Raw genomic sequence first — 18,458 nt, 5'->3', positions numbered from 1 at the left:
ATAAAGTTCCTCAAGGAAAAAGTAGGGGCAAATTTAGGGGCCCCAATTTATGGCATAAATAGACCATTAAGCATAACCCAAAATGCACAAACAGCAGAAGAGAAACTAGATGAATGGGATCTTCTAAAAATTACATTCTTATGTGCTTCCAAAGACTTTTCCAGAAGAGTGAAAAAAGAACCTACAGATTGGGAAAAAATACTTGGCAATGACTTATCTCTAAAATTTACAGAAAACTCCAACACCTCAACAACAAAAAGACAAACAATCCAACTAAAAAATGGGCAGAAGACATGAATAGACACATCACCACAGCAAAGTTCAACAAGACAGAAAATAACAAATGCTGGCGAGGCTGTGGAGATACTGGGACCCTCATACACTGCTGGTGGGACTGTAAGATGATACAACCACTGTGGAAAGCATTATAGGAATTCCTTAAAAAGTTGGAATCAGAAATACCATTTGATCCAGTAATCTCATTACTAGGTATATAAACTAAAGAAGCAAGAGCCAGGACAAGAACAGATATATGTACGCCCATGTTCATTGCAGCACTATTTACAATAGCCAAAAGATAGAAACAACCTAGGTGTCCATCCACTGAAGAATGGATAACCAAACTATGGTACATACACACAATGGAAACTATGCAATGCTAAAGAATAACGTAAAATCTGCAAAACACTGCATAATGTGGATGAACTTGGAGTACATTATGCTGAGCGAAATAAGTCAATCACAGAAGGACAAATATTGTATTAGTCCGTTATTGTAAAAAGTCAAGGAAAGGTTTATATATGGAAGGAAATTTTCTTTGTTGGTTAGCAGGGTGGGAGGGGAGGGGAAGGAACACTGTTAGATAGGTAGAGACAAGTATTGATTTGGGTGAAGAGATGGGCAATGTACCAAATGTGAGTGATCAACATAGTGGCTTTGAGGAAAAGGAAAGCACAGAGAGGTACTTGGGAGGTACAGACAACAAAGATGAACCCTTTTGCACATATAGTACTGTGTTGTCAGTGAAGGCAAGCATGGCTATATGGGTGGATAGATGGGTAGACAGGCTGAACTATTAGCTATGTCTATGCAGGGGTGAGTGTGCCCAAGACCATGTATAGCGTTGGCAGACAATGTTTCTACAAGTGTATTGCTAAGTTCTTTAAGAATTTCCAGGTATATAGTAGAGCTGACAGGGACAAGGTTGTAGTCACTTCTTGGGCACAGTCAGCTACCCAGAGGGAGCGAGTAGTTAGTTGAACCTGTGGGGTTAGGACCATAGTTGCAGGGGACATCAAGCTCAATTGGCATAACGTACTACACAAAACATTGTTCCACATCCTACTTTGGCGAGTAGTGACTGGAATCTTAAAAGCTTATAAGTGGCCATCTAGATGCAACAATGGGTCTCTCCTAGTCCAGAGCAATGAAGAATGAAGAAAACTAAAGATTTGTGGAAACAATCAGTCCAAGCAACTGGTACACCATGCGATCCTCAGCTTATACGACTTTGAAAACAGAAGAACTAGATGGTGTCCGGTACCACTGTCAACCACTTAGAGGGGGATCTATATAGGAGATCCTGAATAGAGTGGGAGAACAATGTGGAGACTCAAAATCATTTGAAAATAAATAAATAAATAAATAAACGGGATCAGGTTTGCTGGTCTGATAGAGCCTGATGGAACCACTGATACCATGGCCCCTAGCTGCCCTTCAGGTCTGGAATTGAATGCACACCTGTGGCTTCCAGCCAAACAAAAGACAGGCATATGAGATGAACATTTAAATTAGGTAGATACGCTCCTTGGAGAGAACAATCATGGGAGAATAAAAGGGCTGTGTATGCACAGGGAGAAAGCTCAGGGGGCAGGAGTGCATGGAGGGAAGGACACAGGGAAACGGTAACTATGGGGAGAGGGAGGAGGGGAGCTGTTGCATTGTGGTAAACTGTAGTCAATGTCCTGAGACAAAGTGCATGTGCACTGTTGTAAGGAAAGTGAATTTGCTCTGTAAACTTTCACCCAAATCACAATGGAAAAAACAAAACAACAACAAAAAAACACTTTTGTTCATCAAAAGACTTTACCAAAAAGGTGAAAACACAAGCTATCAATTGGGAGAATATTTTTGGAAACCATATCCAATAAGAGTCTAATTATCGATATAAACATAAAAATAAAACTTCAATAACTTAACAACAAAAAGACAAATAACCTAATCATAAAATGAGCAAAGAACTTGAATACACATTTCACCTAAGAGGACATTCAAATGGCCACCAAACACATGAGAAGATGCTCACTGTCATTAGGCAGCAGAGAAACGTAAATTAAAACCATAATGAGATATATTTCATTCCCACTAGGATGGCTATGACAAAAAGAAAGAGAAAATAACAAATGTTGGTAAGGATGTGGGAAAACTGGAACACTTACCCATTGCTGGTGGGAATGTAAAATGGTACAGCTGCTGTGGAAAATAGTGTGGCAGTTCCTCAAAAAACTAAAAATAGAACTACCATCTGACCCAACAATTTCACTCCTAGATATATACTCAAAAGACTTGAAATCTGAGACTCAAAGAGACTTATACACCAATGTTTACTGCAGCATTATTCCCAATAGCCAAAAGGTGGAAACAACCTAAATGCCCATCAAGAACAATGTGAAACAAAACTCAGAATCATAAAAAAAAAAAAAAAAAAAAAGACTAGGTTTGCTAGTCTGGTAGAGCCAGGTGAAACCCCTGAGACTATGGCCCCTAGCTGCCCTTCAGGCCTGGAATTGAACTTACTCCTGTGGCTTCCAGCCAAATAATAGATAGGCATATGGGCTGAACATTCACATCAGGTAGATACACTCCTTGCAGAGATCAATCATGGGAGAACAGAAGGGCAGTGTATGTACAGGGAGACAGCTAAGGGGGCAGGAGTGCCTGGGAGGGAAGGACACAGGGAAGAGGTAACTATGGGGAGGAAGAGGCAAGAGAGCTGCTACATTTTGAGAAATTACAGTCAATGTCATGAGACAAAATGTGTATGAACTGCTGTATATAAAATGAATCTGCTCTGTAAACTTTCACCCAAAGCACAATAAAAAACAACAAAAACAAAAACAAACCTAAATGCCCATCAACAGATGAACAGATAAACAAAATGTGTTATATACATACAATGGCATACTACTCAGCCAGTAGGAGAAATGAAGTCTTGATACACGCTACAGTATGGATTGAGCTTGAAGACATTATGCTGAGTGAAATAAGCCAATCACAAAACAATATTCTATGGCTCCACTTATATAAAAATATAGGAAAAGGCAAATGTACAGTGACAAAAGTTGGAAGAATATTTTTGGAAACCATTTCCGAGTCTAATTATCTATATAAATAAATAAATAATTATCAATATCAATATAAAAATTAGTGGATACCAGGGGCATGAGAGAGGGGAGAAATGGTAATGGAAAATTTATATAAGGGTAAGGTTACATAGCCAATTACTATTAATTACTGTCATTAAGTTGTGTACCTATGAAAAGCTAAATTGGCAAAAGTCGTGTGATAGATATATTTACGACACCTCCCCTTGCCAGGAAAAAAAAAAAGAATAGCTCAGGCTGATTATGTAAAACCAAACACCTCATGGAATTTGGTTTCTTGGTTGGAGATTTCGAGTCATGGTTTCATGGAACACCCCAGTTAATTAGCCTAATAATGGGTTTAGTGCCTCTGTTCTATCTTCTAGTTAGCTGTGTAGTGCCTGGGGTCTTAAAAGCTTGCAAGTGGTCATCAAAGGCACAACAATTGGGCTCTATTCACCTGAAACAAGAGACCAAGAAGGAAAGTCAGGAATACAAGAAGGACACGGAATGTGTGGCTAATTGCCTTCCTGAACAACTGCCTTCTTTGCAATAAGACCAGAACTGCATGGTGCCTGTCTATTACTGAGCATTTTCATCAAAGATTCCACAGAAGAATCCTGATCAAAAGGGGAAAATATAGAACTTTAAATTCTCATAGACTCATTTTCAAATTCTCCTTCTGGAACCCTGGAACCCCTGAAAATACTGCCCTGAGACAACCTTTAAACCTTAAACCAAAAGTTTAGCTTAACTAGTAAAATGTCTGCCTTGAACATTATGCTTTTATTTAAGAACTATTCCTGAGATCAAATTGACAACTCAAAAGATTAGATAGGAACCTTAAGAGGCAGTGAGTTGATTCTTTTTTTTTTTTAATTTTTATTGTAATTGGGGTGAAAGTTTACAGAGCAAATTCATGTTCTGTACAGCAGTTCATAACACACTTTCATACACATTTTGTTTCATGACACTGACTGCAATTCCCCACAATGTAATAGCTCTCTTCCCTCCTCTTCCCTGTAGTTACCTCCTCCCTGTGTGCTTCTTTCCTAGCATTCCCGTCCTGAGCTATCTCCTTGTGCAAATCCTGCCCTTCTGTTCTCTCATGATTGATTGTTCTAAGGACCGTATATCTACCTGATGTAAATGTTCAACCTATATGCTTGTCAAGGAGCTTTGGTAGCACAGTGCCTAAGGCACTTGACTGCTCACCAGAAGGCTGGGGGTTCAAACCCACCAGCCACTCCTCGGAAAGAAGGTTGGGCAATCCTACTTCCGTAGTGATACTGCCTCGGAAACCCAAGGAGGGGTCGCTATGAGTCGGGGCCGACTTGACGGCAAACAACAACAACAACATATGCTTGTCAGCTGTTTGGCTGGAAGCCATGGGCGTGAGTCCAATTCTAGGCCTGAAGGGTAACTGGGGGCAATAGTCTTGGGGGTCTCACCAGGTTCTATCAGACAGAAAACCTAGTCTTTTTTATGATGTAGAGTTTTGTTCCACATTGTTCTCCCACTCGGTTCAGGATCTCCTGCAATGATCCCTTTCTGAGTGGTTGACAGTGGTAGCCAGGCACCATCTAGCTCTTCTGATCTCATGGTCATATAGGCTGAGGTTCCACGGTCCACTAGTTCGTTGGAATAATTGTTTCCATGTGTCTTTGATTTTCTTCATTTTTCTTTGCTCTGGATGAGAAGAGACCCATTGTTGCATCTAGATGGCTGTTTGTAAGCTAGTTACTACACAGTGAGCTGATGTTAAGGAAGGAGGAACAACTCAGAAAAGGAGGGTGAAAATGGCTACACAACTCAAAGAATGTAACCAATCTCACTAAATTATACATGTAGAAACTGTTTAACTGGTATATGTTTTGCTGTGTATATTCTCAATAACAAAATAAAATTTAAAGGAAAAAAAGTGCAAAATTGGTAAATCCCAAAATGAATAATCTGCTTAAGGAGAAGTGATCATGAACTGTCCAATGCAAATTAAGAGGAGTGTATATGAGGAAAACTGTCCTCTGTCCTTTCTTTGAGGTCCAGAGAATGCAAATAAAAGCAATCTAGGCTCAGGAGATTATTTCCAGAGAAGGCTTATTTAAACAATAATCTAAAAAAACATTTAAATGATAGGAATATAATGAAAACTGATTATGATTCTGAAAATTAGCTCTTTCTTCTAAAATAATGGGAATGTCATTTTAAATGAAAAAATTTTAATAGTGGAGGCATTTTATTTGCTGGGAATATCAAAAGAAAAGAATATAAGTGGGATCAAGAAGTAAATAGTTACTTTAATCAGACAACTTTCAAAGACCCAACTTACTGTCTCTCCATGGGAATACTTCCCAAAAGGCGTTCTACAGATCACTAAGATATACTTCTCCAAGGGGCGAGGAGGAAAGCATCCTTCCCTCCATCCTTATTACGCTACCCCTTTTACTTTTCTCCTCCCCTTTAGTTTTCTCCTTTTACTATCTGGCATATATCCTTATATACTGTCCATTTCTAAGATGCTAGGCATTGTTTTTTCACCTCATGGGCACGTGCTCTCTGCTTCACTTCAACATCACCTACAGGGCGCTGGGGGAACCTGTGTCTGAAGTAATCACCACAGTCAGTCTGGCAACAGGAGGACTATCACAGAAAAACAGCTATCTTAGCACAGAAGAAAGCATTAGAAGCCAATACAGATGAAACGTGGTGAGGAAATATGTAATATTTTAAGAAAATGTGGCATCAGGTTTGCTAGGGAGAAAGGGACAAACCTGACAATGGAAGACATTCAAAAGAGGCAAGGCATGTCACAGCAAAGAGAGAATTTTTCTGTCATTTGCAGAGAAATCAAATCAGCCATTTAAGAGTAAAGCTGCCCTGGGCTTCTAACAAAGGAGGCTACAACTTAACAGTGCCAGGTTTTGTCCATTAACTCTCCAGCAAATTCCACTCGCAGAATTAATGGCCTCTGATGAGCTTTGTGCATCCCCTTGGCCCTTTAGCTGTTAAACTGAGGCTTCTTGCAAAAACAGCCAATACTCAGAAGAATTTAGAATGAGACACCTATACAAATCACTAGCTAGAACAGGGAACCCAATGCCTTGGCTTTACTGAAGTTGCCTTTGTCATATAACCTCAGAGAGGCAGATGCATCCCCTTTCCACCTACTCCTGCTATGGGCAGCTGGGTGTCACCATTGGTGCAAATGAGCCTGGGAACTATAGGAGCCTGTCAGGAGCAGAAAGAGGGCCAAGTCCTGGGTGTGGGAATGAGGAGACTTCAGGCTCCTCATATGCAAAATGGGGAGAAGAATTTCTGCCCTGCGTATTTAAAGAGGTTGATGCGGAGACTGAGTGAGAGTATGCAGGGAAGTATGTTATAAAATCTAAGAGATACTATACCAGTATATGATAATATATACCTGCTACTGGTGGTGTGGTGCCTAAGGCATTTGACTGCTAACCAGAAGGCTGGTGGTTCAAACCCACCAGCCACTCCTCAGAAGGAAGACTGGGCAATGTACTTCCACAGTGATACTGCCTCAGAAACCCAAGGAGGGGTCACTACGAGTCAGATCAGACACGACGGCAGTGAGTTTTGGTTTGGAATAATAAAACAAAGAAGTCCTGATGTGCACTGGTTAAGCACTTGGCCCAGGTAAGAATCAGCTGGGGATCTTGTTAAAATGTAGGTTCTGATTCAGTGTATCTGGGGTGGAAATGCAAACTCTCAACAGGGGTCAAACCACAATGAACTCGTTCAAAGGCCTGCTCCCAACCCTTTAGGATAGTGTATGAGACATCTAAATTTGCGCTAAGCTTGGGGAGAAGCCAACTGGAATCACTAAACAGGTAGTCCCCAACCTATGACATATTCAAGTTACACCAAACTGCACTTAAAAAGTCTTTTTTTTTTTCACATCTTATGTCAGTAATATTGTACTACATACAGTGTTGCAATGCATAATTTGCTGATGTCATCTCTCATGCCAACCCCCCAAAGACAAAAAAAGATCAGATTTTAAAGATATTGATGATAAAAGGCAATAATAATGAAAACTTAAAAAAAAAAAAAAGTATTTGACTTACATCAGAACCGACTTAATGATGGAGTCGTCGGAACAGAGCCCTGTTGTAAGTTGGGGACTACCTGTAATAAAAAACTGGAATCATAGGATTTCTTCAAGGTAATGCAACATTAATTCTTTCTACTGGATCAAAACAGGAATTGCCTAGTAAGAAGAAATGTCTAATACACAGAAGTCAGTTACAATCAGCACATCACAGTACTGCCTGAGCCAGCGTGTTCTCCCGCAGCAGCATTTCCCTGGCTTCCTTTCTTGAGAGTCAAAAGGTAAGTCCTTTCATGAATCTGCTCGATAAGAGCTCCAGGATCCAACCTGTCTAAAGAAATGCTCTCAGAGATGGAGACCTCCCAGCTCCCTGGCCGCTCAGGCTATTTTTGAACAGTACTAACTATAATTGTGATATTGGGACTGTGGTCTTTGGACTCCCAGTCTGTGCTCCTTCTCACTACTACTTTTGCACTCTTCACAGCTCACTGCCAGGGTTTTTTAAAAGTCACTTTAGTTTTGTGTATTTCACTGTACATAAATTATATTTCAATACAATATATTTTAAAAAAAGTTTCAAAAGAGTTCATACATTCATCACAGAGTACTTTGAATTTTCAAATTTAAGTAAAAAGATGTTAACAAGTTACACATATATCTAAATAGAACCAGTCTAGAAAGACAACAGAGATTTTGATTAAGAAAACCTGGGCAAGAGAGAAAACTCTCTGTATAGTGGGAATAATAAAAGCTTTCCCATAAGATTAAAGTGAGGATTAAACAAGACAGCATCTGTGAAACCATCCTGAACAGGGTATGCACAAAAAACAGGCCCTCAATATAGGGTAGTTAAATTTGAAGCTGTACCTCTATCCATCTAAGATTCAATTTCCAATTGATTTAAACAGGGACAGCTATGTACATAAACACAGATGAAATGAGGTCTATGTGAACATAAGCCTGTTGTTCACATAGCATGCTATAAATGGTGAGAGAGTTACATACATGCTAGTAAATAATAAATTATTAATGATAGCAAACGACAGACAGGTGGTAAGATTGTTCTGATGTAGTTTTCTAGGCTTATACTCCTTGGCAGATTCTACTCACTTTGTCCATGCAGCTGACTTGAGGCAGAGCACAGTAACTCAAACCCCTTAGAGGGGGAAGACAAAAGGAGTGGTAACATTCTTTGTTGAATAAAGATCACACCTACAGCTCCTTGCTATATAACAGGGTTTTCCCATCTCAGCACTATTGATATTTTGGGTTGGATAACTCTTTGTTGGGGTTGAGGGGGGGCTGCACTGTGCATGTTTACCAGGATTTCTGGCCTCTATCCACTAGATGCCAGTAGTACCTGCATGACTCCCTAGTTTTAACCACCACAAATGTCTCTAGATATTGTCAAATATCTCCTGGAGTCTGCAGGAACTCACACTAAGTGAAGGGTTATTTCAGCATCAAGTCTTCCCCTAGGACCTCTCCTGGTGTAATAAAGGGAAAAATAAATTCAAGAATTGACTGGCATGAACAGAGTTTCCTATCAGAGTTCCTTAGTAGAACACAGTCATTGGTAAATCATTTTAATCTGGCTACCTGGACTAATGTTAGATGATAACTTAAATATTCTTCTTAGAGTTTAATATTAAACTCAGTTCCAAGAGGTTGCTAAGCAGATTGTAATTAAAAAATAATGTGGCAGACCAAATCTTCCACTTTAATATTCTTCTTCAATCTGGAATTTAGATCAACCTGGTAAATAGTATTTCACTCTTGGTCATCAGGGTCCTTTTGCTAACAGAGGGGACAAATTATTACTCAACATAATACTTGTGGATCTAAAACCTTTAATTCCTACACTTTTCACTACAGTTTTAAGGTATTTTCCTGTCAACATAAAAAACAAAAATAAATGCAAAATTAAAGAATTATGTGTTGTGTAACACAGTAGTGTTTGCCAGTTGCATTAAGTCAGTGGCTGTGACAATAATGCTACTATAAATTATGTTATGCATAATCAAGAGAAGATTAAGGATCTATTTGTCTGCAAGCCTGGTTTTTATATTGCATTCCTAAGTTTACTTTTTATTAAAAAATTTATTTTTACTTATGAGATATGAAAAAAATAAACTCTGGCTTTCAAATTTGAAAAAGTTCCACTGCCACAAGTCAATTCCAACTCATAGTAACCTTAAAGACAGAGCAGAGCTGCCCCATAGAATTTCTAAGGCTGTCATCCTTTTGGAAGCAGACTGCCACATTTTTCTCCCGTGAAGTGGCAGGTGGGTTTAAGCCAGTGACTTCTCGGTTAGCAACTGAGCGCTTAATCACTGTACCACTAGGGCACCTTTTACTCTGGCTTTTGTAAAGAGGACATATAGCATCATGAGAATTCAGACTTTGATGTCAGGTGGCCTGTGTTCAAATTTCAGCTTCCCACTTTTTTTCTGTCTTTGGCCAAATGCTTAATATCCCTAAAGCTTCTGTTTCCTTTTCTACAAAATAAGTTTCTGCTTCCGAGGGTTGTTAGGGGGATTAAGTAAGATAGTATCTGAAGCACTTAGCATGGGGCTAAGAAAAGACTCCACCAAAGCAAAAGAAACGCTGTGTCAGCTCTGAATGCACTTGGGCTATTGGCAGTCTTACCACGCTCCATGAGTCTTGCTAGAGCTGGATGTCTGAAAGAGCATCTTACCCTTTAGAAGCCTTTCTTCTTCGAAACTATTCAGACCATCTTAGTAATTCAAGGAAAGAACAGCTGGTCTTGAGAAACGAGACTCACCCACTTCCTCCTGGAACCTGTGAGACCCACACAGCACACCCAAACCAAACCTAGAAAGGATCCCTGACTTCTCACCCTGGAGTACTGAGCTCCTTTCCACAGACCACGAGGGCTTAGATTAACTCTTGCTTTTACCCATGGCCCTTGACCCCACAGTCGCCACCCCATCCAACAATCAGCTCATATGATACGGCAATAGACTGTTTTCATCCCCAAAACCATGGGACCAGGATCCTGCAGTAGAAGGCAAGGCAAACCCAATTGTTCTTAACGTTACACTGACCTTCTGCCTTTGAGACCTGGAAGCCACAGCACTGGTGGACATAAATTCTACTGCCTGCTGCTCCAGATCCAAGGGGATAGGGTAGCTCTCTGGTAGAAATCTGTCTGTTGCCTCCTGGAAGAGAGGAAACCTGGATTCCTACAGAGCTTGAAATGGCCGTTTTAAGCTGAAGGGAGGGGTTGATGAAAATCAACAGCTGTCTCAATATATCTGGCTTGACTCACCCTTTTGAGGTTACTAGTGCTTGAGAACATCTTTGGCTGAGTTTCAAGGGTGTTGTGTGTTTAAGAGCACAGACCCTTTAAAGCCGAATGATGGATGATCTGGGCACCACAAACTTCCCAGTATGTGTGTGTGTGCCAGGCCAATGTGGGATCTCTGGGGCAGGGAGACAGCATCCTGGGGTGTGAATATGATACACTGAGCTATTTTAAATGCCCAGAGGATGACACATCTGGAAAAGGAGAACTGTTCTAGCCAACTGAGCTTGACTCTGAATAGCATGATGCTCACTCACCATCCTAAAGGTTCATATTTCCCAAGGTCACTAAAGGCCCCACCTGGAACCGTGGAATGCTATGGAATAGGTGTTATGTACTGAAAGCTCAATCCCCAGGGAAGTAACTTAAAAATAGCACCAACTAGTATCATTGGAAGCAGGCAAAGACCAGAAAAACACCTAAAGAGATTCAGCTTACTTTGTTCACAGGCTTCTCTGGAATCTTCACAGACCCCTCAGCTGGTTTTCCCTTCTTTGATGGTGTTCTCTTGATTTTGGGTGAGTGGAATTTGTCCATCAGCTTCATGGTGAAGGAGGAGAGATGAGAACGCTGAGAGTCTGAAAACAAAAAGGGCACTGCCTGTTAGAGGGCAGAGTGGAAGAAGCTGTGGTTCACTGACCTTTCATGGAAATGAGCAATCTTCCCCAAACAATTTTTGTTTTTCCTGTCCACTCAGAGTTTCAAAGGAAAGGAAATATGACTCTATTAAGACATTTCTCTTGCATGCCTCAATTTCTGAAATTTCCTTCTAGGTTAGGTTGTTCAGAACTGTGGAAGGCGAAGGTGATCAAAACAGGTATGCAAAAAGACCTCACAAACATTACTAAGTAGACTCATAAAGTTCATACAATGCTCTAGCAAATATTCAAAGAGAACTACCTAAAAAAAAAAAAAAAAGATACCAAAGAAAAATCACAGAAGGAGAGGGAAGGAAGAACTGGAAAGAAAGGTCTTTCTAATTAATCTCATCCTTTTTCAGGTGAGGGAACTGCAACAAGTGACATGGGCAAGGTCCCAGAGTTGGCAGTGGAGAATGAAGCAGAACTAAAGTGGTCAAAACCCCCTGGCCATTGTTGAAAGGCTGCAAGCGTTCATCTTAATATCAGAAATAGGACAAGGGTATCTGCTCTCACCACTTCTATTCAGCATTGTAGTGGAAGTTGCAGTCAGGAAAACTAGGAAAAAAAAAAAAAGTAAAAGGCATGCTGACTAGAAAGGAGGAAGTAAAACTATCTCTATTTGTAGATAACATGATCTTGTATATGGAAAATCCCAAGCAATCCACTAAAATATCATTAGAACTAAAGCAAACTCAGCAAGGTTGTGGGATACAAGATCAATACACAAAAATTATCTTTCCATTCATTAGCAATGAATATACTGAAAATGAAATTTTAAAAAATTCTATTTACAGTACCATCAAAAGGAATAAAATACTTAGGTATAAATTTAACAAAAGAAGTATAAGACTTGGGCCTATGGGCTCCAGACCATGGTTGCAGGGGACATCAAGCTCAATTGGCACAACATACTACACAAAAACACTGTTCTACATCCTACTTCGGTGAGTGGCAACTGGGGTCTTAAAAGCTTATGAGTGGACATTTAAGATGCAAAATTGGTCACTCCTCACCTGGAGCAAAGATGAAAGAATATCAAAGACACATGGAAATTATTAGTCCAAGAGACTAGTGGACCATGGGAACCTCAGCCTACATGACCCTGAGACCAAAAGAAGTATATGGTGCCCGGCTACCACTGTCAGCTACTTGGGGAGGATCAAAATAGGAGTTCCTAGATAGAGTGGGAGAAAAATGTTGAACAAAACTCACTGCAAAAAAAAAAAAAAAAAGACTAGGCTTACTGATCTGATAGAGATTGGTGAGATCCCCAAGACTATGACTCCTAGTCATCCTTCAGGTCTGGAATTGAACCCATTCGTGTGGTTTCCAGCCAGACAATGGACAGGCCTATAAGGTGAACATTTACACCAGGTAGGCACACTCCTTAGAACAGTCAACCATGAGAGATCAGAAAGACAGCATTTGCACAGGGAGATAGCTCAGAGAGCAGCAATGCATAGGAAAGAAGGATACAGAGAAAAAGTAACCACAGAGAGGAACTGGGAAAGAGCTATTACATTATGGGCATTGTAATCAATGTCATGAAACAAAATGTGTATGAACTGTTGAATGGAAAATGAATTTGCTCTGTAAACTTTCACCCAAATCACACACACACACACACACACAAAGTGCAAGACATACATTGATAACTATAAAAATATAGCTGAAAGAAAATAAAGACAATCTAAAAAAATGGAAAGATGTGCTACGTTTATGGATCAAAAATCTTACGATTGTTAAGATGGCAATACTCCCCAAATGGACTCAATGTAATTCGTATCAAAATCCCAGCTGGCTTTTTTTTTTTTTTCCTCTGTAGAAATTAAACTGATCCTAAAATTCACATGGAAACACAAACCCAGTGCCATCAAGTTGATTCTGATTCACAGCAACTCTACAGGACAGAGTAGAAGCAGAACCTCTCCACAGGGTTTCAAGCTGTAAATCTTTTATTTTAAATTGTGATTTTGGGAAAAGTTTACAGAGCAAATTGGTTTTCCATTCAACAATTCATACACATTGTATTGTGTGATACTGATTGCAATCCCCACAATGTAACAGCACTCTTCCCACTTATTCCCTGTGTCTACCATTTCCCTTCCTCCTTCTTAAGGCTGTAGGAGCTCCGGTAGCATAGTGCCTAAGGCACGTGACTGCTAACCAGAAGGCTGGCGGTTCAAACCCACCAGCCACTCCTCAGGAGGAAGGTGGGCAATCTACTTCCATAGTGATACCGCCTCGGAAACCCAAGGAAGGGTCACTATGAGTCTGGTTCAACTCGACAGCAAGTAACAACAACAAGAAGGCTGTGAATCTTTATGGAAGATTACCGTATCTTTCTCCCACAGAGCAGCTGGTAAGTTCAAATTGCTGACCTTTTGGTTAGCAGCCAAGCGTTTTAACCACTGCGAGATGCAAGGGACCCAAAACAGCCAAGACAATCTTGGAAAAGAACAACAAAGTTTGGAGGGCTTATACTTTCTAATTTCAAAACTTAATGCAAAGCTACAGTAATCAAGACACTGTGGTAATGGCATAGACATACAGGTCAACACAACAGATGAAAGAGTCCAGAAATAAACCAATACATTCATGGTCAATTGATTTCCAACAAGGGCACCAGGACAATTCAATAGGGAAAAATAGTTTTTCAATAAATGGTGCTGGGATAACTAGATTTCCATATGCAAAGAATTAAGTTGTACCCTGACCTCACACTATTCACAAAAAATTAACTCAATATGCACCACAGACCTAAATATACAAGCTGAAACTACAAAATTCTTAGAAAACGTAGTAGTAAATCTTCATGATCTTGAGTTAGGCAAAGACTTCTCAGATATAACACCAAAAGCACATGCAACAAAAGAAAAAAAAAAACCAGATAAATAGGACTTCATAAAAATTAAAATTTATGCTGCAAACAATACCACCAAGAAAGTGAAAAGATAATTTACAGAATTGAAAAAAAAAAAAAAAGATTTGCAAATCATACATCTGATAAGGGACTTGCATTCAGAAATACAATAAAAATTTAATAACTCAATAAAAAAAGATAAATAATCCAATTAAAAATGTGCAAAAGCTGACCTTTCAACAATAGATTATCTAATATAATAACAAAGGGGCCAACAGCAAAAGAAGAAATAAATAAATGGGATCTCATAAAAATTAAAACTTTTTTGTTCATCAAAAAAGATTTTACCAAAAAAGCAAAAAGACAAGCGAACAACTAGGACAGTATCTTTGGAAACCATACAGCCAACAAGAATCCAGTAATCAAAATATATATGTAACTCAGACGAATTAACAACAAAAAGACAAATAACTCAATCATCAAATGGGCAGAGGATTTAAATAGACAGTTTATCAAAGACAACATTCAAATGGCCACCAACACGTGAAAAGATGTCATTAGCCATTCTGAAACTACTGCCATGAGAAAATCTTCTTTTTTTAAATTGTGATTTGGGAGAAAGTTTACAGAGCACAATCATTTTCCATACAGCAGCTCACATACACTTTGTTTCATGACATTGACTGCAATCTCCCACAATGCAACAGCTCCTTTTCCCCTTCCTCCCCATTACCTCTTCCCTGTGTCCATCCCTCCATGCACTCCTCCCCCCTGAGCTGTCTCCCTGTGCATACACAGCCTTTCTATTCTCCCATGATTGATCTCTCCAAGGAGTGTATCTACCTAATCTAAAAGTTCAGCTCATATGCCTGTCTTTTGTTTGGCTGGAAGCCACAGGAGTGGGTTCAATTCCAGGCCTAAAGGGCAACTAGGGGCCATAGTCTCAGGGGTTTCACCTGGCTCTTTCAGACCAGCAAACCTGGGCCTTTTTTTTTTTTTTTTTAAAAATGATTTTGAGTTTTGTTCCACGTTTCCTCCTACTCTATCCAGGATCTCCTACATAGATCCTCCTCTGAGTGGTTGACAGCAGTATCCAGGTACCAGCTAGTTCTTTTGGTCTCATAGTCGTATAGGCTAAGGATCATGTAGGATTGTGCAGTTTATCAGTCCCTTGGACCAACTGTTTCCATGCATCTTTGGTTTTCTTCATTGCCATGAGATAATCTTAAAATATCCCCATAAGTTATCTTAAAACCAAACAACAGTTAAGCTAAATAGTTAGCTTACCCAGCCAAAAGGTATGCCTTCGGTATTATGCTCTTTTAAGAACCATCTACATGGGATCAAAGGAGCTCTGGTGGCATAGTGCCTAAGGCATCTGACTGCTAACCAGAAGGTTGGTAGTTCAAGCCCACCAGCCACTCTGCAGAAGGAAGATGGGACAAACTACTTCCGTAAAGATTTACTGCCTGAGTTTTTTTTTTTTTTTTAAATATGAGATCAACCTGACAACAGCCTCAGAAGAAAGGCCTGGTGATCTGCTTCCAAAAGGCCCTGAAAACCTCATGAACAACAGCAACTTGAAAGATAATTTAAGAAACCTTGGGGCACTGAATTTTCATTGATGAGGGAGGACCAACTCAGAAAAAGAGGATGAGAGTAGCTGCAAAACTAGAAGAATGTAATCAATTTCTCTAAATGTACATATGGAAACTTTGGGGCTTGTGTATGTTTTGCTGTGTATATTCTCAACAACAAAATAAATATAATTCAGGAGAAAAAAGGGGGGGGGCAAAAGATTTGAATAGACATTTCTTTAAAAAGATATATGTATAGCCAATAAACATACGAAAAGATGCTCAACATTATCTGCCCATTAGGGAAATAAAAATCACTAGATACTACCTTATACCCATTAGGATGGCTATAATCTAAAAGATAGACAATAACAAGTGTTGGTGAGGATGTGAAGAAACTGGAATCCTCATACACTGCTGACTGAATTGTAAAATGGCATAGCTCCTTTGGGAAAAATGTCTGACAGTTCCTCAAAAGGTTAAATTCACTCCTGAGTACATACCACGACTTGTTTACACGACTTGTACATAAATGTCCGTAACAGCATTATCTATAAGAGTCCTAAAGTAAAAACAATCTAAATGTCCATCAACTAACGAAGAGGTAAATAAATGTAATATATTCTGTGGTAGTTAAGTTTGTGTGTCAACTTGGCTGGGCCTGGTTGAGTGGCTGGGCAGCTGGTGGTAGTTATTCCCCATGATGAGACTGGCAATCAGCTCCATGGTGGGATCTACCACAAGCAGCTGAGTAGCTGCTTTAGGGATATGGTCTGCTTCCTGTATATAAGAAACAGCTTTGGGCAGAGTCTCTAGCTCATGGCACGCTTGAACCCTGCATGTAACCATGTCCTTGTTTAGCAGCCTGCCATGCTCTGTTGCTCTTGGGCCTTTCAATGGACCTGAATCAATGACCTGCTGTGTGGTTTGGTAACATCGAGACTGTGCCATTTTATTTGTCAACCTTGGGCTTGTTAACCTCAGCAGCCAGTAGCTGCCTGAGTGAAGAGATGCTTCTAGTTTCAGTGGCCTGGGAACAAGAGGCAGAGCTGAAGCCCAAGGTTGAGGGGCTTTCACCCAGCCTCTAGAGCCTGGCACTTTGAACTCAGACTTAAAGCCTCCAAACTGTAAGAGTAAACCCATTTGTTAAAGCCATCCCATTTGTGGTATATTCCAGTCAGAGCGGCGCTAAGTAACCAGAACATACTCATACATGCAATACTATTCAGCCATAAAAAAGGAATGAAGTACTAAAAAATGCTACAGTATGGATGACTCTTGAAAACATGATGTTAAGTAAAAGAAACCAGTCACAGAAGACCACCATTTATGTGAAATGTACAGAACAGGCAAATCTACAGAGACAGAAAGTAGATTAGTGGCTGCCTGGGACTGGGGATGGATAAGTAAGGGGAGTGACTGCTAAAAGAGAGGGGCTTTCTTTTGGTAGGGGATGAAAACGGTCTAAAATTAGAAAGTGACAATGGTTGCACACCCCTGTGAAATACTAAAAAACACTGAATTGTACTTTAAATGGGTGAATTGCAATGATATGTAAATTCTACTTCAATAATTTGGGTTTGTGTGTGTGTGTGTGTGTGTGTGTGTGTGATTTGGGTAAAACTTTACAGAGCATGTTCATTGTCCATGCAGCAGTTCATATATATTTTGTTTCATGACATTGACTGCAATTCCTCACAACGTAACAGCTCTCTTCCCACTTCTTCCCTGTAGTTAACTCTTCCTTTTGTCCTTTTTTCCTATGCATTCCTGCCCCCTGAGCTATCTCCCTGTGCAAACACTGCCCTTCAATAACGCTGTTTAAAACAAACAAAAAAAACCCCCTAGGCTAGCCTTTTTTATCTTACTTACCACTAACCACAGTACCTTCCAGCATCTGAAACCATCTTACTGATATATTCATGTGCTTGTCTCCATGACAGGAATGTAAGCTCCCTGAGGACCGTGCCTGTCTAGTTCACACTTGTAGCCTCAGAGCTGACAATGGTACCTCGCCCATAGGAGATGCTCAATCATCATTCATTTAACAGATGAACAAATCAATTGACCAAAAAACACCCCCCGGAGGGGGGAATGTTTCTTTAGTAAACAAAAAAATTTCACAGAAAATATGTGACACTGATTGAAAATTAGGGAATAAAACGCCAATGCAATGGAAAAATATCTGTAGTTCTAAAAATGAAAAAAAAAACCAAACCCAAAGTCACTGTAGTGGAGTCGGATCCGACTCATAGCAAAAACCCTCCTTGGGTTTCTGAGGTGGTATCACTATGGAAGTAGATTGCCTAGTCTTCCTTCCAAGGAGTGGCTGGTGGGTTTGAACCGCCAGCCTTCTGGTTAGCAGTCAATGCCTAAGGCACTACGCCACCAGAGCTTCCTAAAAAGGCATGCCCTATTTTCCTCCCCCCCCCCCAGCCATTTAATACTTTAAATATATTGTTGTTGTTATGTACCGTCGAGTCAGACCCGACTCATAGTGACCCCTCCTTGGGTTTCCGCAGTATCACTATGGAAGTAGATTGCCCCATCTTCCTTCCGAGGAGTGGCTGGTGGGCTTGAACCACCAGCCTTCTGGTTAGCAGTCAAGTGCCTTA

The 18,458-nt window shown here is 40.1% G+C and overlaps 1 protein-coding gene across 1 annotated transcript in view; it reads right to left on the bottom strand.

Annotated features, from left to right (window-relative positions):
• The window catches only part of RAPGEF1 (Rap guanine nucleotide exchange factor 1), a 184,749-nt gene that overhangs the window by 74,757 nt on the left and 91,534 nt on the right, over nt 1–18,458 (bottom strand). Inside the window, exons 2-3 of the mRNA XM_042781458.1 lie at nt 11,201–11,340; nt 10,503–10,616 (exon numbers count right to left, since the gene is read on the bottom strand). Of these exons, the coding sequence (XP_042637392.1) occupies nt 10,503–10,616; nt 11,201–11,340 (254 nt within the window). The remainder of the gene's footprint in view (nt 1–10,502; nt 10,617–11,200; nt 11,341–18,458) is intronic.

The sequence above is a fragment of the Orycteropus afer genome, unplaced genomic scaffold (genome assembly GCF_000298275.1).
Source record: "Orycteropus afer afer isolate SDZICR_OR568_19922 unplaced genomic scaffold, OryAfe1.0 scaffold00123, whole genome shotgun sequence".
NCBI lineage: Eukaryota > Metazoa > Chordata > Mammalia > Tubulidentata > Orycteropodidae > Orycteropus > Orycteropus afer.
This window is presented reverse-complemented; position numbering and strand designations above follow the sequence as displayed.